Source organism: Enoplosus armatus, chromosome 10 (assembly GCF_043641665.1).
Source record: "Enoplosus armatus isolate fEnoArm2 chromosome 10, fEnoArm2.hap1, whole genome shotgun sequence".
NCBI lineage: Eukaryota > Metazoa > Chordata > Actinopteri > Centrarchiformes > Enoplosidae > Enoplosus > Enoplosus armatus.
Window position 1 is genome coordinate 22,515,092 of NC_092189.1, and position 21,348 is coordinate 22,536,439.

Here is a 21,348-nt window from a genome sequence, read left to right on the forward strand (position 1 = left end):
GCAGAGCGGCAGGTCAGGGAGGTTGAATGAGTGTTTAGTGTCAGAGGGGTTTCTGCAGGGAAGCGTTACTATGGCAGGAGTTCTGCACTTCAGTCTGCTTTTATTTCTGCAATGTGGCTCATTTTTACTCATTTCAGCCATGCCTGATGATGACACAACTACAGTGAGACCCAGTGTGGATTCAGATGCAGCTTTTACTACAACTGAGAGCCTTTTTCCTGCAGGGAAAACCAACGCCACTGAGGTTGCCACCACAGGATTCACAACAAGTTATAGTAAGTCAACAACTAAACCTCCCAAAACCACCACAGCTTCTGAACATCTGACAGAGGACACTGGTAAAACAGCAGTGTCCAGAAAAGACACTGAAGAGGAAGATGGTCCTTTGGAATTAGGTGAGTGGATATTATTATTTTACCTTTTATATGTTGGAATTTCAGTGCTGTTTATTCCCCATGGAAACATAATGTTTCTGTGGAACTGTGGTATTCAATAATGAGTACACGGTAACCAAATGTATATATAAAGCATTCTTACAATATTATTTTAAGGCCTGTATAGTTTTTAATGTGACCACCCAGTTATGGAGACTGTACATTGGTGATCATATAAAGCCTTGTGAAATTTGTCATAGGATCTCTTCTTTGGAAAGATCTTCATAAGGGCAGTTGTGCTAATCTGCCCAAATGCTCTTGTTTACAGCCTTATTAATTGTTCACTGGTGTCTCATTTCTTTTCCCAGAAACAGCCATGCTGGTAAGGCTAAACTTTTAAGTGTGCAGTAATGTGTTAGGAAACAAACAAACATGGCCTCCCCTGAGAACAAAGTAACCATAACTTTAATTTGAGGTGTAAATGCCTTGTTTAGTTTGAAAATATGCACAAAAAACTACAAACTTTGGGCTTGAGGAGTTCTGGGATGTTCTTCAGGTCCCTCAGACCGAACCCCAACATGTCAGAGGCTCCAAATGTCCATGACCCAGTGATTAAGGAGGTGCACAACATAACAATAAGGCAAAGAATTTTTAGGGCTCCTCAAAGCCTGATTTCAGAGTGTAAAGAGAGCTCTGTTGGTCTTTGCATATCTGCGGTCAGAGTCAGTGTCCGAGGGTTGGGGGAGGATGTTCCACATTCTAGCCTGTGTGCAGTGAGACATTTTAGCCGTGTGGTTTCCACTGATGAAAACCAGATGGGCTGTGTGATGCCTCAGACCAAAAAAAACCCCAAAAATGAAGACCAAGACCCCTCACACTCGGGTTTCGTTGCTCATGCAGGCGTTCATTTAACTGTACACTCACTGAAGCTGTGGCTGCAGCCAAATGGCGATTATGTTGATAGATGAAAACATCTGCAACCAAAAAAACACTCAGCAGCTCAGCAGCATTTACATTAATCCAGTCTCAGATTTGAAAGCTGGTTTGTGCTGCTTGCTGTGGCTCTCCATGGTATCCTCTGTTGGTGGTAAATGAAGCTGTAACTTCCCAACCAATGTTAAAGAAGTAGTTCAAAATACCCTTATTCACTCTCTTGCCAAGAATTTGATAAGAAGATTGATGCTTCGTTCATGTATTTACATTAAATGTAAAGTTACTGCCAGCAGCGCTTAGCTTAGCTTAGCATAAAGACTAAAAACAGAGGGAAACAATTAGCCTGGCTCAGTCCAAAAGTTCAGAAATCCACCTAGCAGCAGATCTAAAGCTCACTAATGAACTTGTTATATGTTGTTTGTTTAATCCGTACCAAAACTGAAGTGGAAAAATGACAAATTGTGGTTTAACGGGGGCGATGTGCCGGACTATTTCTTGGCCGGGTGCAGTGACTTCCTTTCTTAGTCAGCATTAGAGGTTATTTATTTGACCTTTGGACAGAGCCAGGCTAGGGGTTTCCCCCTGTAGTCATGTTCTACGAGGTATGCCTGTTTCCTACTATGCTTAAATTGTTTTGCATTTTTGTAGAAAGGAGGTCCACCAGGAGCATTAAGGTAGCAAAGAAACCCAAACTCATCACCAAGAAGCCAAAGGTTGTTAAGAAACCTCAGGTCAAACAAAGTGTGAGCCCATCAGCGGCCACGGAGACAGTCCCACGTATGTATGGGGATTAGCCCTGACGTATACAGTATGTCAGTCAGACAAGGGTCAGACATTCCTGGCAAATAGTTTTAAATGCTTTCACTAAACATGAGGGGTTTCCTGTGTCTGTACAATTCAAGTGGTGACCCATTCATACCTTCTACATCAACTTGAAAAGGTTTAATGGGAAACGTGAAGCTCACTGGGACACTGAATTGTCAGTTGGGGCAAACCCACCCAGGAAAGCATCAAACAAACCATAAAACTATTTGCTAATTTAACACTACGTTCAGACCCAGATCTGATTCATGGGGGTCCCATGCTATGACAGCACATACTGTATATCTTAGCTTGTATACTATAAAGACGTGAATTAAATCTGCTGCTTCAAACCATGAGCTTCACTGCCGTCCTAAAGGAAAGCACAGACTCACCACAAATAAATCTCTGATAAACTGTTGATGAGAAGGCTGGCAGCAGATTCACCTCTCTCTGCACCAATGAACACTGAGAAAATACTGGTGACAAAATGACCTGCGAGTTGAGATTATTTTGTCATACCTACTGTTCAAAAACGTCCATGCTCCACACTGGATATATGCTTTATTTTATTTCATTGATTCTTTTAGAGATTTTATGTTTTGTTGTCTTAGAAATTATTTCCAAAGCCCCAAGTACTGTGTACGTTATATCCCAAACTTTGGGTTTTACTTTTTTCCTGCTGAAAACGAATCCCACACAGAAAACAGCTGCCAGTCTTCTTGATACACAATAGAAAGGCGATCAGAGAGCTTTCTGGCCACAAAGATGTCCCACATCTTTATTCACTGGCCTTTTCATGTCATAGAGACATAGAAACGTCTCCTATATTCTAGTCTCAATTTGCTCCCAGTCTTTTGTCCTTTCTTTGATTTCCTATTTGTCCACCTTTGTCTTTTCTCTGTATTGCTTCTCTCCAACCAGTCATTGTGCTGTGCTTGGCCCACCAGCTGCTTTGTGTATATGCCATTATAAATGTGTGTGTATGTACATATCTCACACATTTGTGTGTGTGTGTACTAGACCAGGAACTGAGCCAACTGAGGAGGTGTGTGTATGTAGAGCGTCTGTATATATAACGTGTGTGTGTACAGTAGAGGGAAAAGGGGAAGCAGAGATTAGCTTGTGGAGGTCAGCCAGAAATAAATGCTAAATAAGCAACTTGTCATGTCAAGTCAGAGCTGATGCTGGAGTCGGATTAACTGTGAGTGAAATGGCAGAAAAGTTGCCATGTTGGGAAAGTAAGTAAAAGTGTAAAAGTAGAAACTTACAACATGACAACAAACACAGACATTTTCTTGGTTTTGTCACGAAAGGTCTATAAACACTCTATTAAAGTTTCCAAATGAAGTAAAGTGTCCTTGTTTGATTCCTATAGTTCATCATTTTCTGTCGCTGTAAGATGTCAGCTGTTGTTTTGATGCGATGTGTGGTCACAGATAGCACACCAGGTAGACTAACGTCACCTCCTGAGCCAGAAGTTTGAAATCCTGTCAGCGTGAAGAGAAGAACATCGTAGTAGTATTTAGATGACTTGTCCACATCAGCTCCAACGTTTTGCCTACAGGTGGTCTTACAGTAACATGTCACACTTAAATGGACATTACCTGCACTTTTGCACAACTAATACTTCTTCAAAGCCTACGTATTGCCCGGTAGCATTCTTTGAATCATGAATAGGGATCTCCAAGCCGGAAGGTCATGTCGAGGAACCCAGAGAGATGAGAGTCAGCGTGGGGGGACGTTTCTTTCTTTCATCTCAGGGCTCCATCTTCACCCACAAAACCACATTTTTCTTTGTTCGCATTTCAGGACGACCAAGTGCCCAGAGGTTTTGTCACTTTGCTATAATGTACAATACATTGAATGTTTTTCTCTTCTGGGCATCATTGTCAGTTTGCCAAGTCTCTCTGGCTCAGCTTCAATAGTTTCAGAAGTTTGTGGTTTGGCAGGAAGCCACCGGTCAACAGCAACAAAGAGATATTACTTTTTAGCGCTCAGCAACATTTTGAGTCACAAGCAGCTCAGCAGAGACCCAGTTGGACAACAAGGCAAAAAGGGGGAAAGGGTCTTTAAAGGAAATGCCACCTACATTTAGCATTCATTTATACTGCTTCTATATGTGGCCGAGACTTTTTAGCAGCCAGTAAAGCTTCCTGGCAGGAAGAGGCGGTTTGAACCGAGCTGAACCCTCCAGACAATGAGAGTCTGTCTGAGGCTGTAATACGGCAGCAGAGGACGCTGGACAGAAACGTCACCCTCTATAAGAGAGTGGTGCTCTCTCTATTTCCTGCTCTCCTTTCTACTTTTCTACTCTTTCAGTTTGCTTCTTAAGCTTGATTTCTAAATCCATCAGTGTTGAAAGAAGTCTTAAGTAAAAGTTGTAATACCTCAATATGACAAATACTCTAATTAAAAACATGAAGTAATCCCTCATTTGATATTTGATGATGGTGGTCTCTGAAATCTCCTATAGGTGTTTAGTTGGGTTGAGAGGTGGTGACTGTAATGGCCATTGTAGCATGTGATTATAATGTTCAGGGAGCATGTGTGGAGGCATTTGTTTTAATCAGCTTTTTCCTTCAATCTGTCAACTGTCATTTGTCACATTGATCAAATGTGAGAAATCTCTTTCAGTGTTATATAATAATAATAATTCATGGGCATTATATAACATTAAAATATATCTTTTGAGTAGTTTGAGTTGTACTCACATGCTTTTGAGTGTGTGCACATATGTTCAGTATTATAGACTGTATGTACATGTGAGTGTATGTGTTGGTATAACTGCAGTACATACACTGTGTTACTGCAGTATACAGAGGAGCAAAGTGGGTTGAGATGCTTGTTCCATGAGTTTTTTTCTCAATGTAAGCTAGAATTTGAAAGTGTACTTAATAATAAACTCAACACAGAGAAGATATTTTTCCCCCAGCAGTGTGGTACGTCTAATACGCAGTAAATACTACTCTGAGTACTCATAAGCCTCACTGGCAATATGGAACCGGCTGGTCTTTTTACACAAAAATGTAACTAGAATTTTACTTCTGGAACACTGGCTTCATCTTACTTTGCAACCTCTACTGTCCTGCTAAAATAATATTCAAATGGTGAATAAATCCCTGCTGACTGTGACAGAATGTCCTCCGTTGGGTCTGGAGTCACTGAAGGTCAAAGACACCCAGCTGAGAGCGTCTTCCTTCAAACGCCGAGGCCTGGGCCCTCACCGCGGCCGACTCAACATCCAGGTAACAACACAGACCAACAGCAAACCAGAAGCTACGCACAGAGCAGCCATCACTGCAGTGTGTTTCCTGTGTGTGTGTTTTGCAGTCTGGGATAGAGGATGGTGATATCTACGACGGAGCCTGGTGTGCTCAGTACAGAGACAAGAAGCAGTGGCTGGAGGTCGACGCTCTGCGACTGACTCGCTTCACTGGTGTCATCCTGCAGGGTCGCAGCTCCATCTGGAGGTCAGCGCTGAAGTTTATATAGTTTATATAGTTTATATATTACAAATCTGTCTTTTCATTTTTAAACAAACACTGAAATCATCTGTCCTTCAAATTAAAGCCAAACGTCAGCACTCTACCCTCATAGGCTTTGTTTTATTACAAATTTAATACAAAACAATGACACACATAACATATTTTGTTCCTGCACTGTATATTTTGGCACGTTTTTAAGACACCAGACTTTCTCTGTCTTCCTCGTTTTCTCTTTCTGAACTCCAGGTAATATTTTTTGATTCATCGTATAAATAGAAAAATAAGTAAATGCGTAATCTTTTTCTCTAAAGGTGGGTGTTATTACGGACACAAACTCTCCTGCAAGGTTCTTATGTCTATAACGTGTGGCATGAAGTGTACTCTCGAACTACATGTGTCTTGTTCACGCACAGCTGGAACGTGGTGTATACCTACAAGGTGCAGTTCAGTAACGACTCGCTGGTCTGGAAGCCGTGTATGAACGGGACCGAAGAGGCTGTGAGTGAACATCTTCTTGTTTCTCTTATCTCTCTGAATTCTTTTGTACGTTTTTCCTGCCTTCACATTTCACTTTCCAAGCTGGTCTGGTATTCAAACCAACGACGTCCTGGTCTCAGGCTCCCTCATCTGTGTTTCAAGGCTTTTGTTATAAAGGGGGTAACAGCCAGTGGGTGAATTACTGTGTAATGACTTTCCCTCCCTCATTTTCTCATAAAAACAGACTGCAACTTGTGCATGAGTTGCAACATGGAAGAATGGTATTCTAACACATTACACACACACACACACACACAAGTGTTAAAATGTATTTTATAAATAGAAGGCTCAAATGAAATTTAAGGAGAGAGTAATACGATGAATCAATTCGTACAAGTCCTGTCAATACAATAACATTCAGAAGATGGCTTCCAGTATATTAATTTAAGGTATGTTATAACTTTTGATAACTTCCTGTCCTGAGTATTAGGGCCACTATTAGAAAGAAAATAAATCTGAGATTTCCAGAAAGAAGTCAGTTAGGAGAAAATAATTATAAGTAATATCTCCAGAATAAAGTCATATTATTTTGAGAATAAAAAGAAGGCTGTAGCCTACAGTTAATTTGTCTCCTCTGCTTCATCCTCGCGTATACAAGGTACAAGCCACCTTGTATTAGGCACCTTTGCTCTGTTCTGTCTCCCTCCTCCAGGATGCTTCCCACTGAAATGCTCAGGGACGCAGCTGTGAGCTGCACATCATCGAAGGTGGGGATGAAGTTAACATTTGTGTGGACAAAAAGCCACACGGAGGTGAGATTTAGATGAGGTGAGACAGTCCCGAACAGGGTGATGTGTCTGTCAGGCGGTCTGAGGGGGACACTACCATATCAGCAGACCAATAACGTCCTGCACAGCAGACTATAGGAAAGGTCATTTACATAAAGCCCACTGAGCTTTAATCACTTTCTGATGCCATGACTGAACTGGTCTCAGCTGTCTGGAGAAAACCAGGTCCCTGCTGTACTCCAGCTGCTGCTTCATATTGACTCATACATCATGTAGGCCTAACTGGTTTCATTTTCTCTGGTAATAAGATCAGGGGCTTATTGGTGAGACAGGCAGCTCTCATCTGTTTACTGCCACAGAGTATTCAGGTCTCTTCTCTTTTTCTTGTAAACTTACGACTTGATTCTCTTTTTTCATGAAATATTATGACTGAACTCATTAAATCACGACTTTTATTCTTGTATCATTACGACATTTCTCTTGAAATCATCTGTCTGTCTGTCTGTCTGTCTGTCTGCGTGGGCCTGTATCACTGTTCATGGTGTGATGACGCTATGGTTATGGTTTGGCTTTAAGGGAAGTAAAATTAGTAGGTTACCTTGTTAAGGATGGGGGGCCTTCGTTGTCATGGTAACAATAATAAAGACGCGGTTCAGGTTGTGGAACGATCACAGAGATGCTTTTTAAAAAAATACCGACAACGTTTATTGTCACAACAGCAGTGTCCCGTGGTGAAACAGTGTCCCCTGGTGAAACAGTGTCCCGTGGTGAAACAGTCTCCTCTCGTGGACTAAGCGGCTGTAAAGTGAAGAGTTCAGGCGACGATGGAGGGCAGCGGTGAGATGAATACAAGAGTTACTCGGAGCACCGAGACCGACCCGGTGCTTCCACCAACACCCCGTCATGAGGGGCGGGAAGCGGCGCTGCGATTTTTGGCAGAGAGGGTGCTGAGCGAGAAGGAGGGGGAGGAAGAGGAAGACCTCTGCTCCGACGTCATCATCTCCTTTATTAACCGCCTGGAGGACCGCCAGTGGGAGATCATACGGGAGAGGATGAGAGAACCAGTAAGCAGGCCCAACCTTCATCTTAGTCTTACAAAGAAATTAAGAAGCAGTTGGTTCTTGTTTAACGAGCTGATTTAAACCAAAACATCCAAAGTGCAGAATTATTTTTTTCTCCTTGAATCCATTCAGCAGCGCGACTGAACAGCGAAATAAACAGACCAAACATGATTAGAGCTGAATATGTGCTGGAAAAAAAACTTGTATCAGTCATAAAAAGTTTATAAGATGGTGGTAATAAACTTAGGCTGCTGTAAATCTTTTAATTAATGGGCTTTAATCCCCTTCATTTGCAGCATTAGGGGACTGGTTTCTAAAATAAATCATAAATTGAAATCTTTAGGGTGTCACTTGTTTTGCTAAGATCTCATTTAATTCTTTAAGGCTTAAATACACCCAAGTTGAAAAGTTAAGAGATAACAATATGTATTATGTACAGGCTGTGTAAGTGAATTTAAAGTAAAACTGACCCAGACTCTAGTTAAAGTCACAGAATAACTTATTTCCAATTTTGTAAAAGTTAGTACGGTTGGTATTAAACAGCTTCTAAACAGGTGCATTTCCTCTCCAGCTGACGCAGGCTCACCTGGCTCAGGTGTCTAAGAGGATCGTCAGGGTGGTGTCTGAGCTGGTCTTCCAGGTGCTGGTCCCGGCCCTGATGGTCCGTCTGCAGGCCGAAAACTTTTCAGAAGCTTCAGCCAGCGAGACTCAAGGAGGAGGAGGACGCAAGGAGACTCAGAGCAAAGACAGCAGGTAGGAAGATCCACCTCTCATTCAGATCCACCTTATAACAGGTCCCCACGGGGGCACCCTGGCTAGGTTTCTGGGTAGGCTTTTGCTTTAAGGGGCCCCCTCCATATCTTTATTGAAGCCTGTGAAAGAAAACCAAGTAGGATAAGTTACGTTTCTGTCTGGAACACGGGCTCTGGAAAAAAAAGCACTTATTGGAAGATATATGTTATGTACTATCATTAAGGAAATTGCCAAGTGTGTTTAAACCAATCAATAACTTGTTTGTTGGCAGATCCTCCCCTGTGATGGTGAGACCCTTCGTTGGAGATCCTCTCCAGAAGTATTTTGGAGTCAATGAGGAAAGTCTGGCCAGGCCGTTGGGCAGCTCTGCCTTCCAGTCATCTCCCAGGAGCATGCTGGAGGAAGTAGTGCAGCAGGTGAACCAGGGCCTGTCTGTGCCTGCTGCCCACACCCCTCCTCTTGAGAACTCTGCCAAGGTGGCCTCATCGCAGGACGTCGAACAGGAGCTGGCAACAGAGGTGATCTCAGCTCTCATTACAAACTTGGATTACTGTCAAGAGAAGACAGAAGCAGGCGAGAAGAAAGAAAGCAATGCTGGGAAAATCCTGAAACAACTGGTCATCAAAACGAGGTTCTCGAAAGGGACCAAGGAAGAGACAGAAGACAGGTGTGTGGACGAGTTTGATCTGGACAGTCTGGAGGACACTGTAATGGGCGGCTGTTGCTGCTGCTGGTACCTTGATGAGAAACTTCAGAGCTGCACCAGCAAAGTAAGAGTAGCCTTCAAAAAGAGCCAAAAGGAGGAAACACCACGTGCGGCAAACCCTGAAGTCAGAGGTGGATCACGTCTTCAGGGCATGGCGATAATCTATCCAATGACCGTGTGCTCTCAGGAGGTGGTCAAAGACCTTTCATGCAGGAGGCTTCGTCATACCAGCCTGGAGGAACTGAGGGATGTCCTCATGAGGTCACTGCTCATGTTTTCCTTCGAGAGTTTCAAGGCAATGGCCTCTTCATGTGAACCCTACATGGCCTACGTGGACTCTGTGGCCTCAGATATGCTGGACACTGTAGTAGACAGTGTAAATCAATTGTGCCAACCACAGCCAAGGAAATCTACCTACCCATGGCAACCGTCTGAAAACACCACAGTGTCTGAGGCCCAAGTAGCCTCCACAGCGTTGGCGCTGAACCTCAGCTTGCAGGAGAAACTGCAGAATTTTTTCAACCTCCACAAAGAGGCTTTGGACAAACTGAAGAACGGCGAAAAGGAAAAGGAGATGAGGACTTTGTCTGCCGTTCTGTCCAGCCATAATGACAAGAGCGCTGAGGACACCCAAGAGGGCAGTGTTATGCACAGCATCCACAGCACAGGGACTGGTTCATGTGAATCCAGCATGACAGGTGTGGTGAGGTCTTTCCTGGATGACACGGAGCAGTTGTTAAAACAAGATGGCAACACGGTCCAGAGTGGTGATGCAGCCTTGACCGGGCTGGAAGAGCTGATCAGCCAGGACAAGCTGTCCACCTTCTCTAAGATGCTGGCTGACAAGCTCACTAGCATGTTTCACCAACAGAAACTGAGTCTGACCCAGTCGCTGAACGCCAGCAGAATGGCATGGTCTGATTCAGAACTCACCCGGCCGACAAGATGTCCTATTGTCACGCCCTCTGAGCAGGTGTACTCATTCGTCGAGGAGGCTGTGAAACACCTGCTGGCATCGCTCGTCTTCCCTCCGCCATCCTGGGGAATGGGTCACATGATCGAAGTCCAAAGCAGCAATTCATCTGCTGCTAACTGGGCAGAGTCAGTCAAGAAGTATGAGTCCATCATCGGTGTCTACAGTCAACTGATGGCCAAGCAGGTGATGGGAAGCCTCAACAGGACCTCTGCTGCCTTCAGGCTCCAGCAGGAAGTGGGAGGTCTACAGTCTGTGGACGCCCAGGATGAAGGATGTTCTCCAGATGAAATGCTTGATGGAGTCACAGAGCCAAAGAAAAAGAAGAACATCGTCTATTTCTTCCAGGAACTTCCAAACAAGATCAGGAGGAAATGGGGGACAATGAACAGCAAGGAGGTCTAAGAAGTCCAGCTGCCTACAGAGAACAAGTCATTTTAACATCTATTTCTAACATCTATTTCACCCTTAACCCCCCGACCCTCCTATCCCCCAACTCCACCCTAACCCCAAAAGCCTTACCCTAACCCCAGCAACCCCCTAACTCTCCCCACACATTCCACCCATCCTCCCCCAGGACTAAATGTTAAAATGACTTGTTAACTTCCCCCCATTCACTTCCAGCTGGCCTTAACTCATGTATGAAATTGCACCTTTAATTTTACATCATATGTGAAGATAAAAATAAATTATTGCGATGTCATCTACGTTTTCTCTTAAATATTTGTCACGTTCTGGTGTGTTTTTGATGATGTGGTTCTGTCTGAATCTGTCAGAGGGGGTGGTTCACCAGAAAGAAAGATTCAGTAACCACATAAGAGATAAGTAGATAGCTTATTTGAAAATGTATTTGAGTAAACGTAAACAATGAGAAGGCAGGAAGAAGATTTCAGGTGAGACAACTAAAGAATTACTCTGAGCTGGCTTTTCCACTGAAATAAAACTGATATGAATTGCTGTGAGACAAGGAGACATGCAGGTGAACCGTGAAATTTTAGGGATTTTAGTGATGAGTGAGTACTTACCGACTATAAAATTAAACACTCTATTTCCCCCTAAGTTATAGTGCCAAATGACATAGTAATTTCAAGAAAATGTCCTAAAAATTAACAACTACATACCAAAATTAGTAGCAAACTAAGGGGTCCATAAAATAAAACGTTACTAAGATGTTATTATGGTGAATCTTCTCTTAATCTTTTAATTGTAAAGTGGTTGAATTTGCTCATGTTGAAACTCATGCAGCAGATGTTTAATGTCAGTTTATGGAGGAATATCAGGAAGGGAAAGTCTTTAACCCACAAGCTGTTACCACCATTCCAACAAAGGCCTGTAAAGGAAAGTTTGGTCACCAGTGTTTGTTGATGAACATGTAAGATACTTCTTCTTTTACAGCATGTAAACAGCCTATCAGTGAACACTATTTGGCTGTTCCTCCTTTTCTTTTTTTTTTTTAGGAAAAAATACGTGGTAATAATGCAACTTGTCTTCACAGGGCTGTATGACTTGGTTAAATTTATCTTTGGTTAGTCAGGATGCCAAAACTGGTTTGGAAACATTGCAGCCTTGGTTAGGTGTGTTCATCCGAGTGGTCTTTAAGATGTGTGTGCCACAGCCACAGCTGACCATGAAGTGTCAGTCATACAAAGATTCTTTTTCCATGGGGCATCAGACTGGTTTAAATGTTCTCTGGAGACACATGAAACATCTTTAATGAGTCTGTTTATAGCTCTTTTTGTATTTTGTTCAAATGAGAGCAGAGTGGAAGCTAGAAATCATGATGCAATGATATAAAAGTAGTCGCTGAGCCCAGTTTTTAGCCTCACAGTGGAGATGGACAGAACATATTAGGCAGGCAGAAAGAGGGATGACATCATGACGAAGGTCCCTGGCTGGATTTAAACATTGTGATTTCACGTTTTGCATCTTAAACCACTTGTCTCACAAGACTCTCAAGATTCCTTATATTTCATTTTTATATTATATGTCTCCTTGTGCTGCAGGTATTTGAAGGAAACCAGGATATAGAGACACCTGTCCTCGCCCTTTTCAACACTTCCACGGTGGCCCGTTACATCCGGATCAACCCACAGACCTGGTACCAGAACGGGACACAGGGTGACATCTGCCTGAGAGCTGAGGTGTTGGGCTGCACACTCCCAGGTACAAGAAACCAACTGCTGGAAACAATGTTTTATGTGGATTTAATTTCCACTATGTTTGGTCGCTATAACACACACCTTTCTCGTTTCACAGATCCCAATAATATCTACCCATGGCAGACAGAGCCCCCAGCGTCTAAAGACAAACTGGACTTCAGACACCACAACTACAAGGAGATGAGAAAGGTAAGACACTGTATGTATATATCATGACTTTAATGTATGATGAACATTTGATGGATCAACCGTTTGAAAGAGGAATTACAACCCCAGTCCCATGGAAGCTCCCGCCATGTGTGGTCTGGTCTCAGTCTGACCAAAAAACAAATATTATGGGAGTTTCACACCTTCATGACAGCTTCCTCACTGAGCTGCCACTACCAGCGGTCTGTTTGGAGACACCGTCCTGCATCTGATGGTCAGAAAACAGCCCACAGACACAAACACAGATCCACATTCCACATGTGGAAATACATTCAGCACATTAACACAACTTAAACTCATAAACTCAAGTTTATGTGGGGACATGGAGACTCGCCATCCCCAATAATTTCTTATAAATCATTTGTCCCCATCAGTTACCTCTCTGAAATGACTTGGGCAAATGATGCAGGTCCTCAAAATGCCTTGAATTAAAATGTACAAACAGTATACACCTCATTACTTTGTTTTCATGGTGAATTCACTTGTTAACAACTATACCACAAGTTACTTATCGATGACAAAATGCTTAATTAAGCATCAGTGCACAAATATTCAACAGTGACAGAAAGAGTGTTTGAGGCAGGACAATTCTGAGCATCTGTTTTTGTATGTTTTCAAGTGTTTTGTGGCTTTGATAGTTCATTCTCATACGTAAAAAACTGTATTTTAGACCTCCTGCTGGTGTTCGATCCCACGCCTCCATGTTCTTCTGCAGTATGTTTCCCCACAGAATATCTTCGTCACTATGACCACAAATAACAAATGAGAGAAGAAGTCGTATCAGAATGAAGGAGGAATCTGCAGAAAATCCATCTGATCTAATTGATCTTTTCCCAGTTGATGAAGTCGGTGAACGAGGCGTGTCCTGACATCACCCGCATCTACAGCATCGGGAAGAGTTACACAGGTCTGAAGCTCTACGTCATGGAGATCTCTGACAACCCTGGAAAACACGAACTGGGTGAGACACACCGGAGACAGATGTGAAGAGTAAACTTTCAAAATCTACCAAACCTGTTGAAAAGGAAAAATCTCACTGTCAGATTGGTCATTGTTTATCTCTAAAATGTAGAAGATCCAGTTGCTAACATTTCATCATTTTCACCAACCAAAAGCTACAAATTGTTGTCCCGACCTTTTAAAAGGTTATGAAAGTTAAGTTAAAAGTTAATGATCACTCTTTCAAAATAATGCATGTCAGATTTTTCAGGGGAGCTCTTTATGTGTTCTTTCATACATTAAGGGTCAAATGTTATGAGTTAGAGAAGCTCAATGAAATTATTTATGGCCTAAGAGCAGCTCAACCTCAAAGAAATGTGTCTTCAACTAAAACTACAGCCTCCTGTACTACACTTCACACTGCTTCTGCTCCAATGAGAGGAATCATTGAATCCAATGAAGGACAGATGCTTTGCCATCAAATGGTAATCTGATGGGTCAGAGGGTCAGAGGGGGACTTCTACAGTGGCTGCCACTGAATCCCAAAACTACAGTCCAGCACTGTGTGAAACATAAAGCGATTCAGACCAGAGTGGTAGCTCTGAGGTGGACAAATGTTTTCTTTGGCCTCCTCAGCTCTGCCCACATGGCAGCAGAGTGGAGAGGTTTTCCCACCAAAACACATGGCAGAGAAGGCAGCACGGAGGAGCGGGAGAGTGGAAGGCCATGCACGTCCATTCAGTCTTTCAAATTTGTATTTATTTATCAAATGTAATGTTTCAATGCAGTTTCGTTTTTTTCAAGTGTTAGATAGATCAGAACCGGCTCTGTTAGAACTTCCTGTTCAGGAGTGCGTATAATTGGCGGCCTCTACAAAGGAAAACATCTGTTTTTCCCTCCACTCTGCTCAGTCAGTGACCTGATTTTTCTGCCCATCTCAAAGTCTTTTTTTCCAGAGACCAATGTTGGTTTGGTGCGATGTCATGTTCCATGTGTTGGAAGGATCTTATGTGACTGAGTTTTCAGTATTTTCTGTCACAGTTGGAACACGCAAACTGGGTTCAAAGTAGTCAAATATCCACCTCTGCTCTGTCCCTTTTTTACTGTTACGTAACTTCCATGAATGTTGTGATCTCTGGGGTCTCTGTCTTTTGTTCGACTAAAGCTTTTATGTTATGTTGATGCTGCTGTCTTGGCTGGGCCACTGAACTAAAAATAGTTTAAGTTGCTCCACTCAAAGACTGATTCAAGATCTTCAGTAGTGTTTCCAGCCCCAGTTAATGAAGTAAACCCGTCTCCGTGGAGTTGTGAAATCAAGAAAAATATCATTCAGAGTTGCTCTCTAAAGCACAGATTAGCAATCAGGCAGATTAGCAATCAGACTAATCTGCCATTTTGTTTTCACTTGTACTGAACAAGGCTTAGAAGCTCCTTGAATATAGAAAAGGATATTGTGCCTTTTTCTGCCTCCAAACCTTTTACAAACTCAAAACTTCTAAATGAATATGAATTAACTGACTGCACCGACGATGCACCATGTGTGAAACTTATCTCAGTGTTCAGTGTTGTGTTAGAAGGAGAGTGAGCTGAAACTCTTCCTCATGATCACTTGTGAGGAGGATGTGTGACATTTCAGAGCTGCCCGTCAGTGTGATATATGCAGAACAAACAGGAAACAGATCCAACTCTTTCAATGGGGTCAGTGAGAGATCTGTGCAGGGGGTATTTTGAAAGCACAGATCGTGTAGGAGTATTACAGTTTTTGAGGACTCTTTATCCTCCTGCCATCTACTAATGAAGGATTTCTAGTATGTTAAAGTAACTAATAAATATCTGATGTTACTTTTTCTATCTATATGAACTCATTTTGACTTTGGACAACATTAGTAAAGGCATAAAACATGGCAACAAGGCAGAAGCAGTGCTCTTAACTCTATTCCTGTGTCTGTGTTTTGGCGCCCCCTGCAGGAGAACCAGAGTTCCGATACGTTGCAGGGATGCATGGGAACGAGGTGCTGGGCCGAGAGCTCCTGCTCAATCTAATGCAGTACGTGTGCCAAGAGTACAAACGGGGCGACCAGCGCATCGTCCGCCTGGTCAAAGAGACTCGCATCCACCTCCTGCCCTCCATGAACCCTGACGGATATGAAATGGCCTTTAAAAAGGTGCCTGGAGATGCATTTCGAGTGTGTTGTAATGTCCTTGATGACTCCAGACTTGAGTGCTTAGTGACTATAACATAACAGCAAAGGGTCTTTCCCACTGTCTTTAATCCGCAGGGCTCAGAATTGGCAGGTTGGGCTCTGGGTCGTTACAGCTACGAAGGTATCGACATGAACCACAACTTTGCAGACCTCAACTCAGTGATGTGGACCGCCATCGAGCTGGAGACAGACCGCTCCAAACTCATCAACCACTACTTCCCCATCCCTGAGCAGTACACCTCCGAGGAGGCCTTTGTAAGTTTTGTGTACACACACTTTGGAAAGTTAAAAACTTCTCTTTCCCTGCCTCCTTATCTCTTGATGATGTGTCTGGTCCTGGCAGTGCTTTCATATCTAATCTTTAGGGTGACAGGAACATTTGTAGGGCCGTATGGCTTTGACACTCGTCACTAAATCTCCAACTCCAACTTTAGGTGGCACCAGAGACCCGAGCTGTCATCAACTGGATGCAGAACATCCCGTTTGTTCTCAGCGCTAACCTCCATGGTGGAGAGCTGGTGGTCACTTACCCGTACGACATGACCCGGGACTGGGCACCTCGCGAGCACACACCCACCTCTGACGAGAGCTTCTTCCGCTGGTTGGCCACAGCGTACGCCAGCACCAATCAGGTTGATCCTCCTCCTCCGGCCACTTCCTGCCCTCATTCTCAAAACAACATCTTCAGGAAAGTGACGACACCACTGTGCACTTAACATGTTCCTGTGTTTTATATAACCAGGTGATGTCCAACCCAGACCGGCGGCCCTGCCACAACAAGGACTTCCTCAGATACAACAACATCATCAATGGAGCCAACTGGCACAACGTACCAGGAAGTGAGAATGTGGTGTTTTTCAAAGTAAACTTAATTTGATGCAGTGAGAAGTTTTTAAATTGGCATTCTGTTACTATATTCATGTGTTTGGTAGAGTTTGGTTTGCTGTCTATATTCAGGTGAGATTTGGGTCTGTCCTGCAGGTGACAGACCCCTCTGATTTTATCTCTTTTTTAACCCCATCAGTCCCACTGTTTTTTCCCATGAACTGATTGGTGTATGAATCAATCTACAAATAGTCCTGTTCTTCACCAGTAAAGTGAGAAGTATAAGTAAACGGAATAATATAGCAATGATATGAAACAACTTTACAAAATGGCAGAAAGTGACAGATTACAGCTTTAAGTCTAAAAGAGATAAACAACCTCAGCAAAGAAGAAAGCTCAACTGAAAATATACCTTTCTGTGTTACCTGCAGGTATGAATGATTTCAGCTACCTGCACACCAACTGTTTCGAGGTGACGGTGGAGTTGTCGTGTGATAAATTTCCTCACGCCAGTGAGCTTCCCATCGAGTGGGAGAACAACAGAGAGTCTCTGCTGGTTTACATGGAGCAGGTCTGGCTGCTTTGGTTGAGTTCTAATATGTCGATCATTTCAATAATGTCTTTTTCTTTTCATCCTCAGTTCTTCTTTTTCTTCTTTTTTTGGTGTTTTCCACTATATCTTAATTTCCTTCTTCTTCTTATTCATCTTCCTTTCATTTTAAAATGGTCTGTCAGTTGAACAGCAAAAGTTAGAATATCTCTTATATGTTGCTTTTTACAGTTCATTGCTGTTTTATATCTACAACACCAAAACAATGGCAATGTGCCATCTTTTTCTTTTTTTTTTTTAGGTCCACCGTGGAATTAAGGGTGTGGTTCGTGACAAAGATACCGAGGCTGGTATAGCAGATGCCATCATTAAAGTTGATGACATTGATCATCATATTAGATCAGGTACAGTTTTACATCTCACATCAGATATTAATCCAATATATGAACTAACACATGAAGTTACTGTTACTCCTCTTCATTGTCATCCAAAATAAACACTTTGTAAATTAAACTATTACAAAGATTTGTCTTACAAGCTCATTTGAGTCATGCGCTTCCTGGCACACATCTATATGAATCTTGTGGATTGTTCACTTTAAATTTTAAATTAGTCTGAAATGACCTCTTACCTGTATGGTAATATTAAGTAATAAAGTGCTTTAACAGTACAAAGGCCAAAGGATTTGGGGATGTACTTCCACCATATAATTTAAACAGTATTTGATTTAAATGTTTTCATCACATCCTGAGTGTTACTTCAGGTCACTGTCAACTTCTGCTGTCTTTTCTCACCAGTTGCTGATGGAGACTACTGGCGGCTGCTGAATCCCGGTGAGTACCGCGTGACAGCCAGCGCAGAGGGCTACTACCCCTCCTCTCGCACCTGCCAGGTTATGTATGACTACTACCCCACGATCTGCGACTTCCGCCTCACCAAGATGCCCAAACAAAGTCTAAAAGACATTTTGGCAAAGGGGGGGAAACTCCCCAAGGACCTGCAGCTACGACTGCGACAGCTGCGCCTGCGTAAACTCCGTGTCACCACCAAGGCCATGAACCAGAGGCGTGCTGCTGCTGCTGCCAAACGGGCAAAGAGGGTGTGATGATGATTAAAGATAACATGAGAACAAAGCAGGACTTGGTTCACTTCACTCTGGGTTCAGAGACACACACCTTCACTGGATTCATGTCACTTTTTCTTTTTTTAAATGCCGTTACTTACCAAGGACAAAATACATTCACGCCTGAGAAATCTTCATCCTCTGCTGTGGAGCAGCAGAGCAACTGGAGGGAACAGTTCCTTTCTTCAGGCCACATTTATGGTTGCTGATTAAAGTCACATTAAATGTCTTTTTCATGTTTGCTTCCATGTTTCAGGCTGAATTGTTCTGCTCTCAGCAAGGTCACAAGTTCAACTCTCACAATACAATAAAATAAACTGTTGACCCACATGAGGCCACAGCCAGTTAACTGAAAACAACCTATTTATTTATATATGAAAAAAACATTTACATGACATTGTTGTGGAAAGACTGAGGGTGAAGTGTTGACTTTCAGCTTTCAAGATGTTCACATCAATTCTTTGCTTTTTATACACAAGGCTACAGTTTCTACACTGAGTCTTGATGTAAAATTAGGCAGCACTTCACACTCATCGTCACTGTTTGGAACCATACTATACAGTGCATCCGGAAAGTATTCACAGCGCTTCACTTTTTCCACATTTTGTTATGTTGCAGCCTTATACCAAAATGGATTAAATTCATTTTTTTCCTCAAAATTCTACACACAACACCCCATAATGACAACGTGAAAAAAGTTTATTTGAGATTTTTGCAAATTTATTAAAAATAAAAAACCTGAGAAATCACATGTACATAAGTATTCACAGCCTTTGCTCGATACTTTGTTGATGCACCTTTGGCAGCAATTACAGCCTCAAGTCTTTTTGAATATGATGCCACAAGCTTGGCACACCTATCTTTGGGCAGTTTCACCCATTCCTCTTTGCAGCACCTCTCAAGCTCCATCAGGTTGGATGGGAAGCGTCGGTGCACAGCCATTTTCAGATCTCTCCAGAGATGTTCAATCGGATTCAAGTCTGGGCTCTGGCTGGGCCACTCAAGGACATTCACAGAGTTGTCCTGAAGCCACTCCTTTGATATCTTGGCTGTGTGCTTAGGGTCGTTGTCCTGCTGAAAGATAAACCGTCGCCGCAGTCTGAGGTCAAGAGCGCTCTGGAGCAGGTTTTCATCCAGGATGTCTCTGTACTTTGCTGCATTCATCTTTCCCTCTATCCTGACTAGTCTCCCAGTTCCTGCCGCTGAAAAACATCCCCACAGCATGATGCTGCCACCACCATGCTTCACTGTAGGGATGGTATTGGCCTGGTGATGAGCGGTGCCTGGTTTCCTCCAAACGTGACGCCTGGCATTCACACCAAAGAGTTCAATCTTTGTCTCATCAGACCAGAGAATTTTGTTTCTCATGGTCTGAGAGTCCTTCAGGTGCCTTTTGGCAAACTCCAGGCGGGCTGCTATGTGCCTTTTACTAAGGAGTGGCTTCCGTCTGGCCACTCTACCATACAGGCCTGATTGGTGGATTGCTGCAGAGATGGTTGTCCTTCTGGAAGGTTCTCCTCTCTCCACAGAGGAACTCTGGAGCTCTGACAGAGTGACCATCGGGTTCTTGGTCACCTCCCTGACTAAGGCCCTTCTCCCCCGATTACTCAGTTTAGATGGCCGGCCAGCTCTAGGAAGAGTCCTGGTGGTTCCGAACTTCTTCCACTTACGGATGATGGAGGCCACTGTGCTCATTGGGACCTTCAAAGCAGCAGAAATTTTTCTGTAACCTTCCCCAGATTTGTGCCTCGAGACAATCCTGTCTCGGAGGTCTACAGACAATTCCTTTGACTTCATGCTTGGTTTGTGCTCTGACATGCACTGTCAACTGTGGGACCTTATATAGACAGGTGTGTGCCTTTCCAAATCATGTCCAATCAACTGAATTTACCACAGGTGGACTCCAATTAAGCTGCAGAAACATCTCAAGGATGATCAGTGGAAACAGGATGCACCTGAGCTCAATTTTGAGCTTCATGGCAAAGGCTGTGAATACTTATGTACATGTGATTTCTTAGTTTTTTATTTTTAATAAATTTGCAAAAATTTCAAAAAAACCTTTTTCACATTGTCATTATGGAGTGTTGTGTGTAGAATTTTGAGGAAAAAAATTAATTTAATCCATTTTGGAATAAGGGTGTAACATAACAAAATGTGGAAAAAGTGAAGCGCCGTGAATACTTTCCGGATGCACTGTATATTTGTAAATTTGTTCACACAATACTGTATGTTGGACATGTTTTGAAGTTTGGAAACGAACTACAAAATTTAGATAAATTTAAGAAAATGATGTGCTGTTTAAACCTTTACATCCATTAAAAACAAAGGATTCCTTCCTGGACTAAAACAGTATTAAGACATTTCTCTGAACTGCAAACACTCCACCATTATTTCCTTTTTTAGCATCAAGTCAAAACAGTATGTAAGGTTTTTATAACAACTTGTATCATAAAAGGGGTTATGTTTTAAAGCTACAATCCCAAACTCCTGCAGACCCACAACCACGTCAGTTACGATGCAGGAGAGTGAAACCGATGTCTTTAAAAGGCATCACGTCTGATTTTAAACCGAGGTGAGCACCTACATAGAAAGCCATTAGAGAAAGACAGGTGGGTGAGAATCATGCAGACTCAGACAGTCATCTGTAAACAGGAAAACATCTGTTGATTTCTTGACATTTTGATGACTCATCTCTTCACACAGAAACAAAATTGATTGAACTGATTAACCTGAGCCACATGTATTTTCACTACAGGAAAATCTAATGAATTAGCTCACACCAGTACACTGAATGTAAAATATGAAACATTATAATCCTGTAGGGGCTCACTGTATCTGTTATTTATTGAATATCTGCTCCTGTGGGTGTAGAAAGCTGTAGGAAGAGACCCCTCACTAATTGGACTGGTACCAAAACCTGTTCACATAAATGATTTAAACAGTTTCTGACTCGATTCTAAATTCTGGAAATATCTGGATGTGATGAC

General features: G+C 42.7%; 1 protein-coding gene across 1 annotated transcript; it reads left to right on the plus strand.

Annotated features, from left to right (window-relative positions):
- The first annotated feature begins 70 nt into the window (after positions 1–70).
- On the plus strand, positions 71–18,468 carry LOC139291031 (probable carboxypeptidase X1). Its single transcript, XM_070912920.1, has 15 exons — positions 71–395; positions 1,956–2,084; positions 5,247–5,356; positions 5,442–5,581; positions 6,010–6,094; positions 12,358–12,517; positions 12,611–12,702; positions 13,558–13,681; positions 15,628–15,824; positions 15,939–16,118; positions 16,298–16,495; positions 16,606–16,702; positions 17,120–17,259; positions 17,540–17,642; positions 18,036–18,468. Exons 1-15 carry the CDS (start codon positions 71–73, stop codon positions 18,341–18,343), a joined length of 2,388 nt encoding a protein of 795 aa, XP_070769021.1. The 3' UTR covers positions 18,344–18,468.
- Positions 18,469–21,348: the final 2,880 nt, after the last annotated feature.